Raw genomic sequence first — 20,429 nt, 5'->3', positions numbered from 1 at the left:
TTAAGAGACAGAATATGATAAAGTGAATGAAGCAACATGTAGACAGCTGGTATATCTGGATAGAAGACATGTGAATTCTTTGTTCTATTGTTGTGACCTAAAAAATAGTATGAATATATAGCAATATAAAAATTGTTTTTAAAGGGTTCAAGACTATGGTAACTTAAGGGAATTTTTTTTTTTTTTTAACCAACTACTTCTCTTTTGTTTTTCTTTTTTCTTATTGTTTAGAATTCATTGAGAGTACAAAGAATTAGGTTACACTGATTCCGGTTGTTAGATAAAGTCCCTCTTATAATTGTAGCCCATCCACAAAAGGTGTGCCATACACCGTGACCTTCCCCATTTCCCTCCTTCCTCCCCTTTCCCTCATTCCTCTACTCCACCCCTTGTATTAGCTCATCTACTGCTTTCATATTAGAATTGAGTACGTTGGATTCTTGCCACTCCATTCTTGTGATGCTTTACTAAGAAGAATGTGTTCCACCTGGGGCAGCGCCCATGGCTCAGTGGGTAAGCCGCCAGCCCCATATACCGAGGGTGGTGGGTTCGAACCCCAGCCAAATTGCAACAAAAAAATAGCCATGAGTCCTGGCAGGTGCCCGTAGTCCCAGCTACTTGGGAGGCTGAGGCAAGAGAATCGCCTAAGCCCAGGAGTTGGAGGTTGCTGTGAGCTGTGACAGCACAGCACTCTACCCAGGGCAACAAAGTAAGACTTTGTCTCTAAAGAAAAAAGAAAGAAAAAAAAAAAAAAGAATGTGTTCCACCTCAATCCAGGTTAGTACAAAAGATGCAAAGTCTCCATACCACAGCTTCTTAATCTGTTCCTGGGTTGGTGGGCATTTAGGTGGTCTCTACAGTTTGGTGATTGTAAATTGAGCTGCAAGAAACAATCTAGTGCAATAGTCCTTATGATAAAAGGACTTTTTTCTTCTGGGTAGATGCCCAGTAATGGGATTTCAGGATCAAATGGGAGGTCTAATTTGAGTTCTTTGAGGATTCTCCATACTTCTTTCCAAAAAGGTTGTGTTAGTTTGCAGTCCTATCAGCAGTGTAAAAGTTTTTCCTTCATTCCACATTCACACTAGCATCTGCAGCTTTGAGACTTTGTTATGTGGGCCATTCTCACTGGGGTTAGGTGATGTCTCAGGGTAGTTTTGATTTGCATTTCTCTGATGATTAGGGACAATGAGTGTTTTTCATATGTTTGTTAGCCATTTGTCTGTCTTCTTTAGAGAAGGGTCTATTCATGTCTCTTGCCCAGTAATATATGGGATTGTTGGGTCTTTTTTTGTTGATTAATTTGAGTTCTCTACAGATCCTAGTTATCAAGCCTTTGTCAAATTTAAAATATGCAAATATCTTCTCACATTCTGAAGATTGTCTATTTGCTTTGATTGTTGTGTCCTTAGTTGTGCAGAAGCTTTTCAGTTTAATTAAGTCCCATTTGTTTATATTTGTTGTTGCAGTCGCCACAGAAGTCTTCTTCATAAACTCTTTCCCCGGGTTGATATCTCCAAGTGTTTTCCCGACACTTTCTTGGAGGATTTTTATTGTTTCATTTGTTAGATTTAAATCTTTCATCCATCTTGAATCAATTTTTATAAGTGGTGAGAGGTGTGGGTCCAATTTCAGTCTTTTAATGTGGTTATCCAATTCTCCCAACACCGTTTATTGAATAGTGTTTCTTTTTTCCAGTGTATGTTCTTCAGGTGACTTTTAAGAGGTTAGTTTCATATCATGGTTTTCTGCTCAGTTCCAAATGTCTGTGTTTCTATTTTTTGTGCCAATACCATGCTGTTTTGATCACTATGGCCTTGTAGTATAGGCTACTAAAGTCTGGTAGAGTTAAACCCCTGGCTTTGTTTTTATTACTGAGAATTGCCTTGGCTATACAGGATTTTTTCTGGTTCTATACAAAATGAAGGATCATTTTTTCCAAATCTTGAAAGTATGATGATGCTATTTTAATGGGGATTGCAATGAATCTATTGATTGCTTTGATAAGTATAGACATTTTGACAATGTTGATTCTTCCCAGCCATGACCATGGTATGTTCTTCCATTTGTTAATATCTTCTTCTGTTTCTTTTCTTAAGGTTTTGTAATTTTCTTTGTAGAGGTCTTTTATCTCTTTTGTTAGATACATTCCTAGGTATTTCATTTTTTTTTTTTTTTTGAAGTTACTGAGAAGGGAATTGTATCCTTAATTAACTTCTCATCTTGGCTGTTATTGGCATATACAAAAGCTACCGATTTGTGGACACTGATTCTATATCCTGGGACATTACTGTATTTTTTGATCACTTCCAGGAGTCTTGTAGTTGAGTCTTTAGGGTTCTCTAAGTATAAGATCATATCATCTGCAAAAATCAAAGTTTGACCTCCTCTGCCCCCATTTGGATGCCCTTTATTTCCTTCCCTTGCCTGATTGTATTGGCTAGAACTTCCAGCACTATGTTGAATAATAGTCGTGATACAGGGCAGTCTTGTCTGGTTCCATTTCTAAGTGGAAAAGCTTTCAGTTTTACTTCATTCCGTATAATATTAGCTGTGGGTTTGTTGTAGATGGCTTCGATCAGTTTAAGAAATGCGCCACCTATGCCTATATTCTTAAGTGTTCTAATTAGAAAAGAATGCTGGATTTTCTGGAATGCTTTCTCTGCATCTGTTGAGAGGATCATATGGTCTTTGTTTTTGCTTCTGTTGATATGGTGAATAATGTTTATGGACTTGCATGTGTTAAACCAGCCTTGCATCACTAGGATGAAACCTACTTAATCATGATGTATGACTGTTTTGATGATATTGGCTAGGATTTTGTTGAGAATTTTTGTATCTATATTCATTAGTGAAATTGGCCTGAAGTTCTTTTTAAGTGGGTCTTTTCCTGGTTTTGGTATCAGGGTGATGTTTGCTTCGTAGAACATGTTGGGGAAGATTCTTTCCTCCTCAATTTTTTGGAAGAATTTCTGCAGTATGGGAATAAGCTCTTCTTTGAAGGTTTGATAGAATTCAGGTGTGAAGCCATCCAGACCAGGGCATTTTTTTGTTGGGAGATTTTTTTATTGTTTCTTTGATCTCAGTGCTTGAAATTAATCTGTTCAGGAGATCTATTTCTTCCTGGCTAAGTCTGGGGAGAGGGTGTAATTCCAAATACTGATCCCTTTCCTTCACATTATCAAATTTCTGGGCATAGAGTTTCTTTGTAGTACTCAGAGATGATCTCTTGTATCTCTGTTGCATCTTTTATTTCCCCTTTATCATTTCTGATTGAGGTTATCAGAGATTTTACTTTACTGTTTTTAGATAATATGGCCAAAGGTTTATCAATTTCATTAATTTTTTTCAAAAAAACAGCTTTTTGTTTTGTTAAGTTTCTGAATGATTCTTTGTCGTTTTCAATTTCATTAATCTCTGATTTAATTTTGTATATTTCTTTTCTTCTGCTGGGTTTGGGATTAGATTGTTCTTCTTTTTTCTTTCTTTCTTTTTTTTTTTTTTTACAGTTTTTGGCCAGGGCTGGGTTTGAACCTGCCATCTCTGGCATATGAGGCCAGCGCCCTACTCCGCTGAGCCACGGGTGCCACCCTGTTCTTCTTTTTTCAAAGGGGGTTCATGAATTTATTGATGCGCTCTCTTTCTGTTTAATGCAGTAGATTTCCCTCTTAAGAATGCTTTTGCTGTATCCCACAGATTTTGGTAACTTTTGTGTTCATTGTTGTTATGTTTGACGAATTTAACGATTTTCTCTTTTATCTGTTCCTAATCCCAACTATCATTCAGTATAAGATTGTTTAATTTCCATGTCTTTGTGTAGGGAATGAATGTTTTTGTTGGAGATGACGTCCATCTTTATTGCCTTGAGATGATACAAGGCGTAATTTCTATTCTTTTCATTTTGCTGAGGTTTGATTTGTACCCTAGCATATGGTCTATTTTGGAGTATGTACCATGGGCTGATGAGAAGTGTATATTCTTTAGCTTAGTGTGGTGGTGTTCTGTATATGTCTCGTAATTCCATTTGTTCTATGGTCATATTTTATGTTCTTTGTATCTTTGTTTAATTTCTGTTTAGAGATGTGGTTATCAACCTTCCTAATGCCGTGGCCCTTTAATACAGTTACTGTGGTGAGATCCACAGGTTGAGAACCGCTGGTTTAGAGGATCTGTCCAGTTCTGTCAGAGGGGTGTTAAAGTTCCTGGCTATTATGGTGTTATGGGATCCCATATTGCTCAGACCCATCAAGGTCTGTTTCATAAATGGGAGCATTTAAATTGAGTGCATAATATTTAAAATTGAAATGTCTTATTGTATCGTTCCTTTGGCCAATATAAAGTGTCCATCTTTGTCTGTCTTAACTTTAGTTGCTTTAAATCCACTTGTATCTGAAAATAAGATTGTAACCTTTCCTTTCTTTTGGTTTCCATTTGCTTTGAAATACTGTTTTCCATCCCTTAATGCAGAATTGTGATTTCTCCTTCAATGGTAACATGTGTTTCCTGGCAACAGCATATGGATGGCTTGTGCTTTTTTTTTTTTTATCCAGTCAGCCAGCCTGTGCCTCTTCAGTGGTGAATTCAGTCCATTGACATTTATTGAGAGGATTGATAAGTGTGGAGTTCTGTTCATCTTATTTTGTGATAGTTCATTGTGTAGTTTTATCCTTTGAGCCACTGTGAATGCTAAGTTTTGATCTGCAGCTTCTGGCTGTTTACTTTGTTATTGGTCCATTGTGATGGTTGGTGTTGAAAATAGGTCTAAGTATTTCCAATAAAGCTGGTTTTGTGTGGCAGATTTCCTCAGGGTTTGTATATCCGCAAGAGATTTGATTTCTCCATCAATTTTGAAAGCTTAGTTTAGGAGGATACAGAATTCTGGGCTGAAAATAGTTTTGTATAAGAACGTTGAAGGTGGGGGGTCGGCGCGGTGGCTCTCGCCTGTAATCCTAGCACTTGGGAGGCCAAGGAAAGTAGATTGCTTCAGCTCAGGAGTTCAAGACCAGCCTGAGCAAGAGTGAGACCCCATCTTTAAAAAATAGCCAGGCATTGTGGTGGGCTTAAGCCCAGGAGTTTGAGGTTGCTGTGAGTGGTGACACCACATCACTTTACCGAGGGCGATAAACTGAAAATCTGTCTAACAATAACAAAAACAAACAAACAAACAAAAAAGATTGTTGAAGGTGGATTACCATGCTCTTTTTTTCAATTGAAAAGTCTGTTGTCATCCTAATGGCCCTCCCTGACTTTGTAGGTCAGTTAGTACTTACTCCTGGATGCTTGCAGAATTTTTTCTTTCATCTTGACTTTGGACAGGTTCATTACAATGTATCTTGGAGAAGCTCTGTTTTGAGTCGAGATGACCCGGGATTCAATATCCATCTTAAAGGAGAGTGTCGGGATCTTTAGTAAAACTTGGGAAGTTTTCATTTATGATAATCTCCAATAGGGCTTCCATACCTTTGGGACAATCTTCTTCCCCTTCAGGAATCCCTATTAGTTATATTTTTGAACGCTTCATGGAGTCTCATAGTTCTCATAGTTTTCTAAGCCACCGTTCTGCTCTCTCTGTCTTCTTTTCTGCCTCTTTAACTACCTGGGTTAACTTGACCACTTTATCCTCTAGCTCTGAGGTTCTTTCTTCTCATTGTCTAACCTATTTTTGATACTTTCCATTGCATCTTTATATTCCCTGATTGTCTCCATCATTTCCTTAAGTTCCACTATCCTTTCTATATTCTACATATCTCTTGTCTGACTTTTGGTTCTATCTTTCCATTTTCTCATCCATTCCTTATATTGTCTTTATCATCCATATTTTAAATTCCCTTTCTGTCGAGTTCATTAATTCTTTTTTTTTTTGAGACAAGAGTCTCAAGCTGTTGCCCTGGGTGATGTGGTGACGTCATAGCTCATCTTGGGCTCAAGCAATCTTCTTGCCTCAATTTTATTTTTAGTAGAGATGGGGTCTCGTTCTGGCTTAGGGTGGTCTCAAACTTGTGAGCTCATGCAATCTACCCACCTCAGCCTCCCAGAGGGGTGTTAAAGTTCCTGGCTATTAGGGTGTTATGGGATCCCATATTGCTCAGACCCATCAAGGTCTGCTTATAGGTGTGAGCCTATAAACATATAGGTGTGAGCCGGATTATAGGTGTGAGCCACTATGCCAAGCCCAAGTCCATTAATTCTTTTTTTTTCTTATTATTAAATCATAGTTCTGTGTATTAATGCAATTGTGGGGTACAATGTGCTGGTTTTATATACAATTTGAAGTATTTTCACCTAATTGATTAACATAGCCTTCACAGTATTTTCTTGTGTTAAGACATTTATATTCTACATTTAGTAAATTTCACATGTACCCTTGTAAGATGCATCGTAGGTGTGGTCCCACCAATTACCTTACCTCCACTCATTCTTCCCCCTCCCCTCCTTATCTCCTTTTCCCATATTCTTGGGCTATAATTGGTTTCATAGCATTAATTCTTTATATATAGGTGGAATCTTCTTTATTAGCTTCCTCCTGGTTCCTTGCGGGGGTTACTCTGTTTTGGTTTTTCATGTTGTTTGAACTTTTCTGTTGGTTCCTCCTCATGTGTTCCTCTTCTTTGTTCACATCCTTGGCCTGTTTTTTTCCTTCTTGCTTCCTCCTTTGCTTCAAATCACTTTGTGTCAGAACTTAGGTCAAAGGGACGAGAAGGGTAAAGTGGAAGCAGGGAGAAACTAGAGGAAAAGAAAAAAAAAGAAGAAAAAAGGAAGGAAGGAAAAGCAAAAGAAAAGGGAAGGGGGGGTGAAAGAAAGAATCGAAGATCAGGAGAGAATAGGAAAGGAAGAGAGAACGAGAGTGATAGATTAAATGGTAATTGATTGGCACAGTGTTAAGGCTATGCCTGTGATTCAAAGATTTTGAGGTACTGTGCTGGGTGGGTTTCTCAAAATCAGAAGCTCCTTACCAGCCTGAGCAAAGCCAAACTCTTCTTTTGCCAAAAATAGGAAGAGAAAGAAAAGAACAAAAACAAGAAGTAAAAAAAATAATAATAAACACAAATGAAAAAGAAATAGAATAATGCTACAGTGTGGGCTTGCTTATACTATCTTCCTAGGGCCAAAGGTAGAAGGGCTCCCTAAACCATGATCTCTTCACCTCCTTAACCTAGACTACTGCCATGACCTCCCCCCAAAAGACCAGTCATGCCACTCCAGCTCAGCTAAGAAAGAAAAGATAAAAAAAAAAGGAAAAAAAATAATAATAAAGAACATTAAAAATACAGTTGTATTAAATAAAGAAGAGAGGAAAAGGAAAAAGAAAAAAGGAAGGAAGACCACAAAGAGGTGATATCTTAGCTAGTGCACGAGCAATTTATGTGGGAAAGATGAGGAAACCAGAAGAGACTCTGTCAAAAGAGACAATGACAGAGAGTGAAATAGAGAGTGAGAATAAATGAGGCTAAAATACCGTCACTAAAAATACACGAGTCCTTGTTCTTTTTTATTTTTCTTTTGGGACAGAGTCTCACTCTTTTGCCCTCAGTAGAGTGCTGTTGCGTCATAGCTCACAGCAACCTCAAACTCTTGGGCTTAAGCAATTCTTTTGCCTCAGCCTCCCGAGTAGCTGGGAGACTACAGGCACCCGCCACAACACCTGGCTTTTTTTTGTTGTTGTTGCAGTTGTCATTGTTGTTTAGCAGGCCCAGGCAGGGTTCAAACCCACCAGCCTTGGAGTATGTGGCCGGTGCCCTAACCATTGTGCTATGGGCACTGAGCCTTGTCCTTGCTCTTGATGAAAGTAAAAATGGAAGTTAAGAATAGAACCAACCAGGCTTGGCGCCTATAGCACAGCGGTTATGGCACTGGCCATATACACCCAGGCTTCCAGTTCAAACCCAGCCCGTGGCAGCTAAATAATAATGACAACTGCAACAAAAAATAGCTGGGCATTGTGGCAGGTGCCTATAGTTCCAACGACTTGGAGGTTGTGGCAAGAGAATCACTTAAGCCCAAGAGTTTGAGGTTGCTGTGAGCTGTCACGCTACAGCACTCTACCAAGTGACATAGCGAGACTCTGTCTCAAAAAAAAAAAAAAAGTATAGAACCAACCAAACAAATTAGCAAAAACAAAACAAAAAAGCTTAACTAGCCACAAAGTGTAGCAACCTCAGCAGCACAGCAAAGAAGAATAAAAACTTAGAAAAAAATAAAATTAAAAAAAAAAAACTACAAAGAAATTTATATAGATAGATAGATAGCTAGTAGAAGGGACCCACTCTAATAGGAATATATATGTTGCATATGTTGCTGGGACATCAGCTGGTCTGGATTTTTTAGGAGTGGGAGAACATAGTAGACAACCTGTGTGGTTCTTATTCTTAGTTGCCCTTGCTGATCACCTGAACCTTTTCTCAGCATTTAGACCCTGCTGGGTTGGGGTCTTAAAGCTCTCTATAGTCCTTCTGGGGAAGGTTTCACAGTGCCCCTGAATTCGGTTCCTGTGGAGTGTGGGAGTCCCTCAACCTGTCCCAAGAGTTCTGATCTCAGCAGGCAGAATTAAGACACCTGTGCTTTAGCCCCTTCTCAGGACCTTCCCATAATGGCAGCCCCCTGGCCACTGACACCTTGCCAGTATGGCTCTCTCACCAGCCACCAAACCGATGGCAAATCCACTCCAACTGGTATTCAAATTTGGTTGCGATATACTTTTCCAAGCTTTCCACTCAATACACAGTTTTACCCCCAAACTGAGAACTCCAGAAAGGCTTCCTCCTATCCCAGACCTCCATTGGTGGTGGTGGGGGTGTGTGTGGCCAATACCAGGGCTTCGCAATTACTTGCCTAATGAGTCAGAGTTCCACCACTCTGGATTACATACTGTATCCAGCTCACTACCCCTTCGCTGTGCTCTCTGAGCTAAGACTCTGGATAAGGTTCCCCATACCAGGTATGGCTGGGTTCTGTCTTTTTACCCAGTTGTACTAGGAGAGCTCAGCTGATTGATCCTTCTGGTCCACCATCTTGCTCCAACTTAAGGGAAATTTTAAAATAGTTTGGAAAGTTCTTTTTTTTTCTAGTTTGTAGCTATGAAAATTTTATTATATGACAACAATCATAGTATTTTCAGCAAAAATGTCATGATGGAAAGAACATACTTTAAAAAAAAACCTTTTAAAAACTCTGTTTTCCATATTGCATATTTTTTAAAGTAATTACGTTCTATTATTAAAGTTTCACCTTTACCTTGAGAGTAGATTCAGTGTCTTTATGGCTTTGTTTTGTTGTCTAAATTATCTGCTAGGTGAGATAGTACTCATTAATCCAATGTCGTTCTGGGAAAAGTTAGCACATTTGGAACTTTTGAAAAGTAAAGTGTATAACTCTTCTCAAGTTTGGCAGCATTTGTAATTCTCACTGAGGTATCCATTCAGACTCTGGGTGGTAAAAAAAGATTTTTCATAGTCACTACATATCTCATTGTGAAGTGTATGTGAAAATTTTACTGTATATACATCAGAAACTTGTTTTTATGTAATTGACTACATTTAAATTATCCAGTAGTTTGACCTTGCTGACAGCCAGCATCTCTGCTACATTGACTTGCCTGTAAATGAGTCAATAAATGATTTTCCTGGGTTTAGTCTTACCTTGTGGCCTCTGCTCTCCTTCTTTCTTCTTTATCCTTTTCCTTTTCCACTACCCTCTCTGCTTCTTCCCTTTTCCAGTTAAAGGAGCTGCTTCTTCAGTAGTTCTTTAAATAGATTTAATATACTTTGCTGAAAAAAATTTTTCTAAATGAAGTTATTTTATTTAGTTAAAGTCATTGTGTGTGAAGATACATCTTACATGGTACATCTTTCCTTTAATGAGTTATTAAAATTAGTAATTTGTAAATTTCATTTTTTTGAAAGAGAATCTAGTAAATACCATAAGCTCAGTCATGTTAGAAACATCTGTAGCTATATAGAAACCTTCCACATAGTTTAATTTGCTCTAATCATTATTTCTTCATCTCTTTAGTAGTGTTTTTTTATTTCTAACAGTATTTGTTTTGTTGCCTCATCTTTCATGTATGAATTTAGCCATTTTTATTATGATAAAATGAAGAAACCTTTCCCCAGTGGCACAGAAGTTAGCTTGCAAAATGACTCTTGTAAGTATTTATCAGTACTTACTTGGAGTAATATTTAATTTTAAGCTTTAAAAAGTACTTGAATATGTTTCAATGACTTGAAAAATATTACAAAATGTAGAGGTTTGTCTTTGAATTCTCGATACTTAGTTGTAAGCATCAGGTAACAAAGTATAGCATTAACTTAAAACAAGGTTCCTTATCATTGGTAGTGCATGTAAATCCATAGTCCAGATCTCTTTGGGTAATTTGGAAACCTTAGGGTCTAATTCTTTCATATCTGATTGTATTGTCATCATTTCTATTTCATAGTAGGGTTGACAAACAAGTTCATGTTAGAAGTGTCTATTCTGCCATTTTCTTGTTTATTTTTGCCTGCATTATTCAAACTGTGGTTTCTTTGGAGTAATCCATTTAATCTAGTCCTTTTTTGTGAGAGATAATTTAGTTAAAATCAGATAATATCATCTTTAAATCCCTTTAACTGAGACACCTGCTAGTCATTAGAACATGGAATATAATGAATGAGTAAATGTTCCATTGGTCAAAAGCTAACAAATGAGTGAAGGTTTTCACTTTTAGCCCCTCTACTTTTAGCTCATCAAATGAGATTAACAACATGGACTCCCTAATAATTGGAGTAATGGAAGTAGGAGGCAGTGTCAATTCATAAATTAAATGTCTTTTCCTATTGGAATGTCTTTTGTGTGTGTTTCACTTTGGAGGGCACTTTTCTAAAGAAGTAAGAATGTGGCTCAAGTTGGGTTGTGAAGTGCTAAGAACACCTGTACTAGAAAAGGGGTATGTTGAAAATTCCCCAAGTTGCACAACAAAGGAGCCATAGGAGAGATATGAAGGTATTAAGTATTCTGAAATTCTTCATTAATTAAATTTCTTACACAGAAGAATGGATATTTATTAAATGCCCTTTGGCGTCTTTTGTTTACATGATATATTTTTTCTTTGATCTACCAATGTGTTAAATGTTATGAAATTTTCAATATTGAGCTCAACATAACAAAAGAAAAAAAATTTGAACTATCGGGCGGTGCCTGTGGCTCAAGGGGTAGGGTGCCGGTCCCATATGCCGGAGGTGGTGGGTTCAAACCGAGCCCTGGCCAAAAACCAAAAAAAAAAAAAAAAAAAAAATTGAACTATCATTGTATTTCCACAATATAGTCTTTATAGAGTTAGGGAGTGGGTATTTAATAATACACTAGTAGATTGGTTTTTTAGCACTCATACAGTGTTTTTTAAACAGCAGTTTTCATGAGATTTATTGCAGTTTTAAAAGATTCCAATTTTTAAGACAGTTTTCAGTCTTTTTCTAGAATTGGAAACATGTTACATAGCAAGTTTGAAATAACTCGCTATTGGTTTTTTCTTGTTTTAAAATTTTTTGAATTGTGAAATATACCATACACTCGAAAAAGCTTAATAAATATAAGTTTATTCCCCCCCCCAATAAGCCATAGTAATATCTTTGAAGCCCATTGTGTTTCTTACTTAATTGCATGTCACTATAGAAGAGTAGATCCCAGCTTATCTTTGCTGATGATCATTACCTTTCTTTGCTTTGTGATTGTACCACATACTTGTTTATTGCTAAAAATACATCTTAAAAATGTGGTGTGTTTATGATCTTCATATAAATAGAATAATGTATTCTTCTGGTATGATTGTTTTACTTTAAGTTTTCTTGTTGATGGTTATTTGTATGGATCCATGTTAGTTTAATTTTCAGTGCCATGTAAGTATTTCATTGCATCAAAATGCCACAGTGTTTTTATCCATGTTGTCATTTGTGGATATTTGTGTTGTCTCCAGGGTTTTTTTTGTTTGTTTGTTTTTTTAGGATATATGCATAAGAATGGAACTGCTGAATCACAGGGTATTCTTTATTTTCTCCTTTTCTTTACCTATTTGTATACACTGTTTTTTAAATTTCCCTATGGCAGTTGTAAAAATAATAATCCTGATTTTAATTTTGCTGTTAAATGCTTGAAAAAAATTAGAAACTCAGCTGAGAACATACTTTCCTTAATATTAATTATGAGAATAAACCCATTTTGTTCATTCTTACTGTATGAGTAACACACAAGGTGCAGCTTTATTTCTTCTTACTACTTTGTTCTCTTTCCCCATCTTTGTGGAAAAGTTCTTGAACTTCACATCAGGACTATCATTTTTTAATTATTTTAATAGTGTTTCATTTTTTAAGCTTATCACTTGTCAGTATTGCTACTTAATGATTCCTTAATTTTTAGAAAGTTTTCCAGCTTTATTGAGATATAATTGACAAAAACTGTATGATTTTAATGTATACAATGGACTTTGGTATACATGTTTTGTAAAATGATTACCACAGTCAGTTAACACATCTGTCAACTCACCTAGTTAACCCTTTTGCTTTTGCGGTGAGAATATTTAAGCAAATTTCAAATATAGTATATGATGCAGTATTCTTAACTATAATCACCACACTGTATATTACATCTCATGAACTTATTCATATTATAACTGAGACTTTTTATCCTTTGACCAGCATCTCCCCTGTCTCTTTATCCCCCTAGCCTTGGTAACCACCTTTCTAGTCTCTTTATAAATCTTTGGAGTTTACATCGTTCATCAAGATGTGCTTGAATATTTTTTCCTTTTCCTTTTTTTTTTTTCTTTTTTGCAGTTTTTGGCCGGGGCTGGCTTTGAACCCGCCACCTCTGGCATATGGGGCTAGCGCCCTACTCCTTTGAGCCACCTTTTCTTAAGTTTTGTCTGCTGACCTGTTCATGATACCACAGCCCCAGGGAACTTTCTGAGGTGTATAAGCCTTTCAGTTAAAGAAATTTTTCTGTTATATCTATGGTTATTGTTTCTGTTTGTTTTTTCTGGTCTCTTTTGTAGGACAACCAATTTTTAATTTTTTTCTTCCTATGTTTGAGCTCTTGTTTATCATACATACCTCTCATTTTTGTCTACCAGTTGTTCTCATTAGTTCTTTTCCTATCTGTGTAGAACACTTTCTCAAGCTTACCTTGCATATTACTAATGTGATCTTCTACCTTGTCAAATCTATTCTTGAATGCTGTAAGTGTTCTCTCCCTCCCCTTCTTTCTCTCCCCTCCTTCCCATTTATTTTTTGAACAGTACCATTTAATATAAATTCTATATTAATATGCCAACCTTTTATATTTGCCTCCTTTCTGTTAACTGAAGGTGGAGGTATGGTATAGAATACGGGAACTATGGCATAGAGTTCACCATGAAGTAAATTAATGCCAAGTTGAAGAAAAAGATGTAATTCATCCTTCCTGAATCTGTTCCTAATGTTGAACTTGGTAGGGACCCTAGTTTTTCTTCTGGTGCCATCTCAATTCCAGTATTTTACCAGGCTTGAGTTAAATATGTAGTGTACTGGGTAGAGTACTGTAGGTGCTCAGTAAACATTTGTCTGATTAATATGTTAACTGTTCAAAATGATGTCATTGACTTTGAGGAGAAAGAGAAAAATGTGCAGTCTAGCACTGTAGTTTAATATATGAACACTGTAGATCTCTTGGTGTGTAAGCTCAAGGCCATATTAAAGAATTAAATCAGAAGACTTTGACTTTGAAATGTATCTTTGTATTTTAGCTGTGTCCTTTGGCTGTTAATACTTCTTCATTTTTAGAAGCATAACTCTTTGAAAAGTAAAAGAAGACTTTATACTTAGTTATTGAGATGAACAAGAGTCAGAACTGGGTGCCAAAACCTTTTTGTCTCAGTTAGAAAAATTTAATGATGTCAGTAAGAGCAAGTACTGGCCTGTAAGGCAGGGAAATTAAAAATTAAAAAATCATAAAAATTACCCTAAATCATAAATTTATGGGAATTGGAATTTGTGCAAAGAATTTATTTGGAGGAATAGTGTTAGAATGTCACTAGGGACCAGAAGTGATGTATTTAAAAAATTTTATGAACTTTGAGTCATAAAGGGTTTTTATGTATATAATAATACATATGGTTTATTAGAAGTACATAGTACTTGTACTATTATCTGTTCAACTTATATTGCTTAAGTTCCTTTTGGGGTGTTGTGGGAGGGCCTAGTTCATGTTTTTGGTCTTTCTTTACTAGTAATATTTGCTGTCCTAGCTGTAATGAAAAATACACCAATTTTACATCTACTGTGCTTAATATGAGTAACACGTTTTTAAAAAGCATCTTAAGCTTATTATTTGGTTGTAAGATTTTGATTTTAAAGTTTTAAATCTTCATTGTTATTTTGATTATATTTAGATAACAGTTATTTTAGAACTGTTATCTGTTGTGTGTTTTAAAAATTTCATAATGAGTTCAATTAATTATAAAAAACCTCCTGTCTAAAATACATCTATTAACTGCAAGAAAAACTCTACCTAACAAAATCAAGTATTTTGACCTGGTTGTTTGTACCCTCATATTAACCCGAAATAAATTTACTTTAAAAAAAAAAATAGAAAAGGGCAGCGCCTGTAGCTCAGTGGGTAGGGTACCGGCCACATATACTGAAGCTGGCAGGTTTGAACGACGACAACTACAACCAAAAAATATCCGGGCATTGTGGTGGATGCCTGTAGTCCTAGTTACTTGGGAGGCTGAGGCAAGAGAATTGCTTAAGCCCAAGAGTTTGTGGTTGCTGTGAGCTGTGATGCCATGGCACTCTACCCTGGGTGACAGCTTGAGACTCTCTAAAAAATAAATAAATAAATAAATAAGACACATCTATTAACACGAATGTCCAAGTAATTTCATGTGACAGTTTATCCCTCATTTGCAGAAAAGAAGTCACATAAATTTTGAGCAGCTGTTTTTCCAGTTTGCTTTTTATGAATTTACATATACTTGATATCTATATTAGCAATCCTAAAATATAGGCTTAATTCATGTACCCATTTAATTGATATGAAGGCCCTTTCTATTACTGGTTGCTTAAGAATTTTAGTTGAAGAAATTTTTGTCACAAATCCTTATAGTTTACCAATAAGTAAAATTTTTCGTTATTGCTTTGACTTATCATTGATTTATCCTGAGAGACTGGTCCTTTTTAATCATATTTTTCTTTTGCTTTATGTTTTTAGACTGTAAATTCTATCTCCTGGGGACATACCCAGGATCAGGTTGAAATATGTACAATTGCCTACCCTTTTCAATGCCCAGACATTATATCTGTGCATATGTCTCTGCTTTAGTATGCTGCATCTAAAGAAAAGTGTTGGATTCATTAGTTACCAAACTACCTGCTAGGAAAGAATTCCCTGCTGAAAATGAGCTCATGTGGAGAACTTGGAAGCAATGGAAAGGGATAGTTTAATTCAGTTCCAGGTTTGAGGATGTGAAATACTGTGCCTTGTAAAGCTGGAAGGGGAGAACAAAGAATGATAATGATTTTCCATGCTGTTAGTTTTTATAAAGTTATAGCTTCCATTTATCCTACCTTGAAAATTAAGGTTTGATACTAAAAACAAAATCATACTTCAGAGATCATCTTATTTGTTTATTTACCCCCTACCTCTCCAACCTCGTCTTGTCTACAAAAGCAAAGGGTTGGTAAACTGTAGGACTTGGACTTTTAAAATGGCTGCAAAAGACAGGGCGCTGTGGCATACGCATGTAATCCCAGCACTCTGGGAGGCCGAGGCAGGTGGATTGCCTGAGCTCACAAGTTCAAGACCAACCTGTGCAAGAGCGAGACCCTGTCTCTAAAAATAGCTGGGTGTTGTGGCATACGCCTGTAGTCCTATCTCTACTTGGGAGGCCGAGGCAAGAGAATCATTAAGCCCAAGAGTTTGAGGTTGCTGTGAGCTATGACGCGATGGCACTCTACCAAGGGTGACATAGTAAGACTCTGTCTCAAAAAAAAAAAAAACAAAAAACTGCTAATAGACTTAGCATTTGACTGGATCAAGAATGGTAGAAGGTTTGCTCTGTTTAATAATTACAAGTTAATTTTTTCTATGGTAAATGTAAGTTACCATATTAATTTCTTATTTGGGCAGTACCATAAAAGGACTGTTAGAGTACAATGTGGTGTTTGACATGGTTTGACCAATTATTTCCCCATTTTAAAATCTTATTTGGGAAACTTATTCTAAGCTGGTCGATGATAAAAGATTGTGAGTATGAAAATGTAATCTTACATTAAAAAGATTAATTATACCCAGTAGTGGTGATACAGTGGGGAATACAGGAACTATCTTATAAATTGGTCAAAATGTATTAGGCACACTACATTTGAATTGGAATTTGGCTGTATTGCTGTTTGAAATGAGCATAGATTTCCAATGTCTATCCAGAAAAAATATTCAAACTAGTGTACACATTAAGTTTTTTTCAACACGATTTGTGATAGCAAAAAATGAAACTGAAAATAGCCTAAATGTATTGCTAGAGAACTAGTTATTAGGTATTAGGTATCAGTAGCATTAAATATTGTTTGTTAAAAAAAAAGAATGACGGGTGGTGCCTGTGGCTCAAAGAAGTGGGGCGCCGGCCCCATATGACGGAGGTGGCGGGTTCAAATCCAGCCCCTGGCCAAAACCTGCAAAAAAAAAAAAAAAGAATGAGATAGTAGAGTATGTATTGACATGCTTAGATCTCTAAAATATATTATTAAATAAGAATATTTGTAGAAAATATATTGAAGAAGTACATATGAATCTGGTGAGATTGGAGTGACCAGGTGTAAGGGAATGTTCTAATTTTTACTGTTTTTTTCTTTTATAATAACCAATCATGTGTAACATTTTTTTTAAAAAGCTAAATGAAAGTACCGTTCTCTCCACTTCCTTTGATATTCTCTACTTTTATATTTTTATTTCGGTAGTGTTATGGTCTTTTGAAAATATAAAAATATTTTTAGAAGTATTATATTGAGTTTATCTTTAGTATTACTAATAAACTGAAGTTTCTGTTCCATTCATATAAGAGGTTTATGCTATTTTTATATTATTTTTAGATTGGGGGCATTTAAAAAAGAAAAAGAGATGTAATGTGGTAGGAGTTTAAAAATAAGACATAAATCTATTTTTAAGTCTTCACTGTGCTGTTTTTCTATTTCAGTTACCTAGAAAAGTACGAAAAAGTTCATCATTTTGGGGAGGATGATGATGAGGTACCACCTGGCAATCCAAAGCCACAGCTTCCTATTGGTGCAATTCCATCTTCCTATAATTACCAGCAACACAGTGTGTCAGGTAAATATGACTGGAAATTAACAAGGCCAAAGTTTTAAATTAAGAAGACAGATAATCATCCAATGAATTAGTTCTTTACTTTACACATGAGAAAATTTCAAGACCTGGGGGTAATGCAGCTTTTAAAGATTGACATCTAATTGATATCAAGGCCCTTTCTATTACTGATTGCTTAAGAATTTTAGTTGAAGAAATTTTTGTCACAGATTCTTATAGTTTCAAGTAAATTTTTTCCTCATTGCTTTGACTTATCATCGATTTATCCTGAGTAGTCACAAAAATGACAAGAGGAAGGTCTTTTTAGGATTAGGGAAGCCAAAATTTTTTATAGAGTGTTTGTTAGACTTTTTATAATTACAGGGATTCCTAGCCCCAGATTTCTCAGAAATGTTTCTTTTTTTTTTTTTTTTTTTTGTAGAGACAGAGTCTCACTTTATGGCCCTCAGTAGAGTGCCGTGGCCTCACACAGCTCACAGCAACCTCCAACTCCAGGGCTTAAGCGATTCTCTTGCCTCAGCCTCCCGAGTAGCTGGGACTACAGGCGCCCGCCACAACGCTCGGCTATTTTTTGGTTGCAGTTTGGCTGGGGCCGGGTTTGAACCCGTCACCCTCAGTATATGGGGCCGGCGCCTTACCCACTGAGCCACAGGCGCCGCCCGGAAATGTTTCTAATTATTCTGTTTTTCTGCTGTGATATCAGGAAGAATTTCTGTATTTCTTTTTTGTAATGGTTATAGAAGAATCTCCAGCTAAAAAGAGCTGGACTCAAATTATAAATAAATTTAGAGTTTGATAAAGAGATTCTTGAGTAAAATAGATGGGCTTCCAACTTTTAGGGGCTTAAGGATCAGAACTTTGATGACTAAGAAGAAAACTCTAAGGAGGTAGATATTTCTGTTTCTTTTTTCTTTTCTTTTCTTTTTTTTATTTTTTGGAGACAGAGTCTCAAGCTGCCCTGGGTAGAGTGCTGTGGCGTCACAGCTCACAATAACCCCAAACTCTTAGGCTTAAGCAATTCTCTTGCCTGAGCCTCCTGAGTAGCCTCCTACAGGTCATAGCCACAATGCCTGGCTATTTTTTGGTTGTAGTTGTAATTGTTGTTTGGCAGGCTTGGGCTGGATTCATACCCGCCAGCTCTGGTGTATGTGGCTGATGCCCCAGCCGCTGAGCCAATATTTCTGTTTTTTTTTTTTTTTTTATAGAGACAGAGTCTCACTTTATGGCCCTCGGTAGAGTGCCGTGGCCTCACACAGCTCACAGCAACCTCCAACTCCTGGGCTTAAACGATTCTCTTGCCCCAGCCTCCCGAGTAGCTGGGACTACAGGCACCCGCCACAACGCCCGGCTATTTTTTGGTTGCAGTTTGGCCGGGGCCGGGCTTGAACCCGCCACCCTCAGCATATGGGGCCGGCACCTCACCGACTGAGCCATAGGCGCCGCCCTATTTCTGTTTTCTTTAGTCATCAACATTGGCCCATAAAAAAGAGATGTTTCTTTTTCAAGGTATGTTCTTTATAAAAATTATAATTCTAAATATTAATATTAGTGTTAATCTCTTACAGGTTGTTCTTAAGTTGACTCATTTTTGCTGGTATCACAAATATTTTTTCTATTATCATGTTGAGTTTGATTTCTGACAATCAGAAATCACTAAAGAAACAGAATCTCCTTTTACAATCTGTGATGTCCATTAGACGAGGCTTCATCTGATGCTTCTGTATAATTGGAATAGGGATAGAGCAGGGAGTATAACCCAAATGTATAATGACTACTTATTACCACAAGAACCAAGGCTAAAAAAGAACATTTTAAGTCATCATGTAGAAATGCTTGTTAATAATTAAAGCTGATAAAATAAAATGGGGTGGTTTGTTAGGTGATGTGCTCTTTGTTCCTAAAGAGAACTAATGGCCTCTGTTGAATTCAAGGATGTTGTAGAGGGTTTTCCTGCATTGCATGAGATATTATACTAATGGCCTTTAAAGATCATTTTCAACTTACAACTCTGTGTGATTTCTGTGTTATAATAACAGCAGAACTGTTTGTCCTTGTAGCTTAAATAAAGTTTGATGTCTACTACTGCAGCTCTCCAAACCAACCCTTTTCCATGTTTGATCCTGTTAAAAATCAGAATTTTTTTCTAGATATATATTTATTTTTTCCTCTCCTAATTATAACTTACTTTAAGAAAGAATATGTAAAATATTTTTAGTATTTCAGAAACCTTTAATGAAACTTACTGATTAAAAAAGTTTAAAAAATGATAGAATTGCTTAATTTGTTTTTAACAGCTATGCTCTGAACACTTATGTAACATGGTTGACAAAATTGAGATTGGGGATTCATGAAGAGGAAGAAACTGAGAATTGATGGGCAATATCAAAACTCATGCAAACTGAAAAGAGATTGTATTTTAGGGCCACATTTATGAATGTAGAGGTGCTTTTAATTTTTCTTGAAAGCCATATCAATATCATGATGGTATTCTAAAAATTAACATGATTATCACCATATAAAACAAATCCTTCACTGATAATTCTTTTCAAGTGTCATTTAAAAATAGAGTAAGCTCCATAGCTCACTGTGTGTATGTGTGTCTGTGTTCAAATAAAATGGGATTATGTAATGGCAGATTAATACGAGTGTTGAGAAAAGTTTATTTAGAACCTTGAATAGATCTGTGTTTACATCTTTTTTGATATTATATTGTTGATACTAAGAAAAGCTACTGTAAAACAACTTTTTAAAAGGCAATATAGGGGCAGCGCCTGTGGCTCAAAGGAATAGAGCGCCGGCCCCATGTACTGGAGGTGGCAGGTTCAAACCCGGTCCCAGCCAAAAAAAAGGGGCAATATAATAAATTTGAATTGGCAGTAGTTGCAGGGTATAGAATACCATGCATTAATAGACTGTGGGCCTGAATTTGCCTTTGCTTTCTTTTGACAGTGACTTATAAATGGCAAAAAATCTTATGCAATTTGCTTTGAGTTTTATGATAATTCAATTTTAGCATCAATATATGATACTTCGTCATTTATCGGAATAGTTTTTCACATTTTCTTGACATAAATTCCTAAGCCTTTGGTTTCCTTCTTTTT

General features: G+C 36.3%; 1 protein-coding gene across 1 annotated transcript in view; it reads left to right on the top strand.

Annotated features, from left to right (window-relative positions):
* Positions 1 to 20,429, top strand: part of ARID2 (AT-rich interaction domain 2) — a 194,575-nt gene that overhangs the window by 73,032 nt on the left and 101,114 nt on the right. The window contains exon 4 of the mRNA XM_053555635.1: positions 17,198 to 17,331. Coding sequence (XP_053411610.1) covers positions 17,198 to 17,331 — 134 coding nt within the window. The remainder of the gene's footprint in view (positions 1 to 17,197; positions 17,332 to 20,429) is intronic.

Source organism: Nycticebus coucang, chromosome 12 (genome assembly GCF_027406575.1).
Source record: "Nycticebus coucang isolate mNycCou1 chromosome 12, mNycCou1.pri, whole genome shotgun sequence".
Classification (NCBI taxonomy): Eukaryota; Metazoa; Chordata; class Mammalia; order Primates; family Lorisidae; genus Nycticebus; species Nycticebus coucang.
The sequence above is the reverse complement of the archived record's forward strand: the minus strand, read 5'-3'. Positions and strand labels throughout refer to the sequence as shown.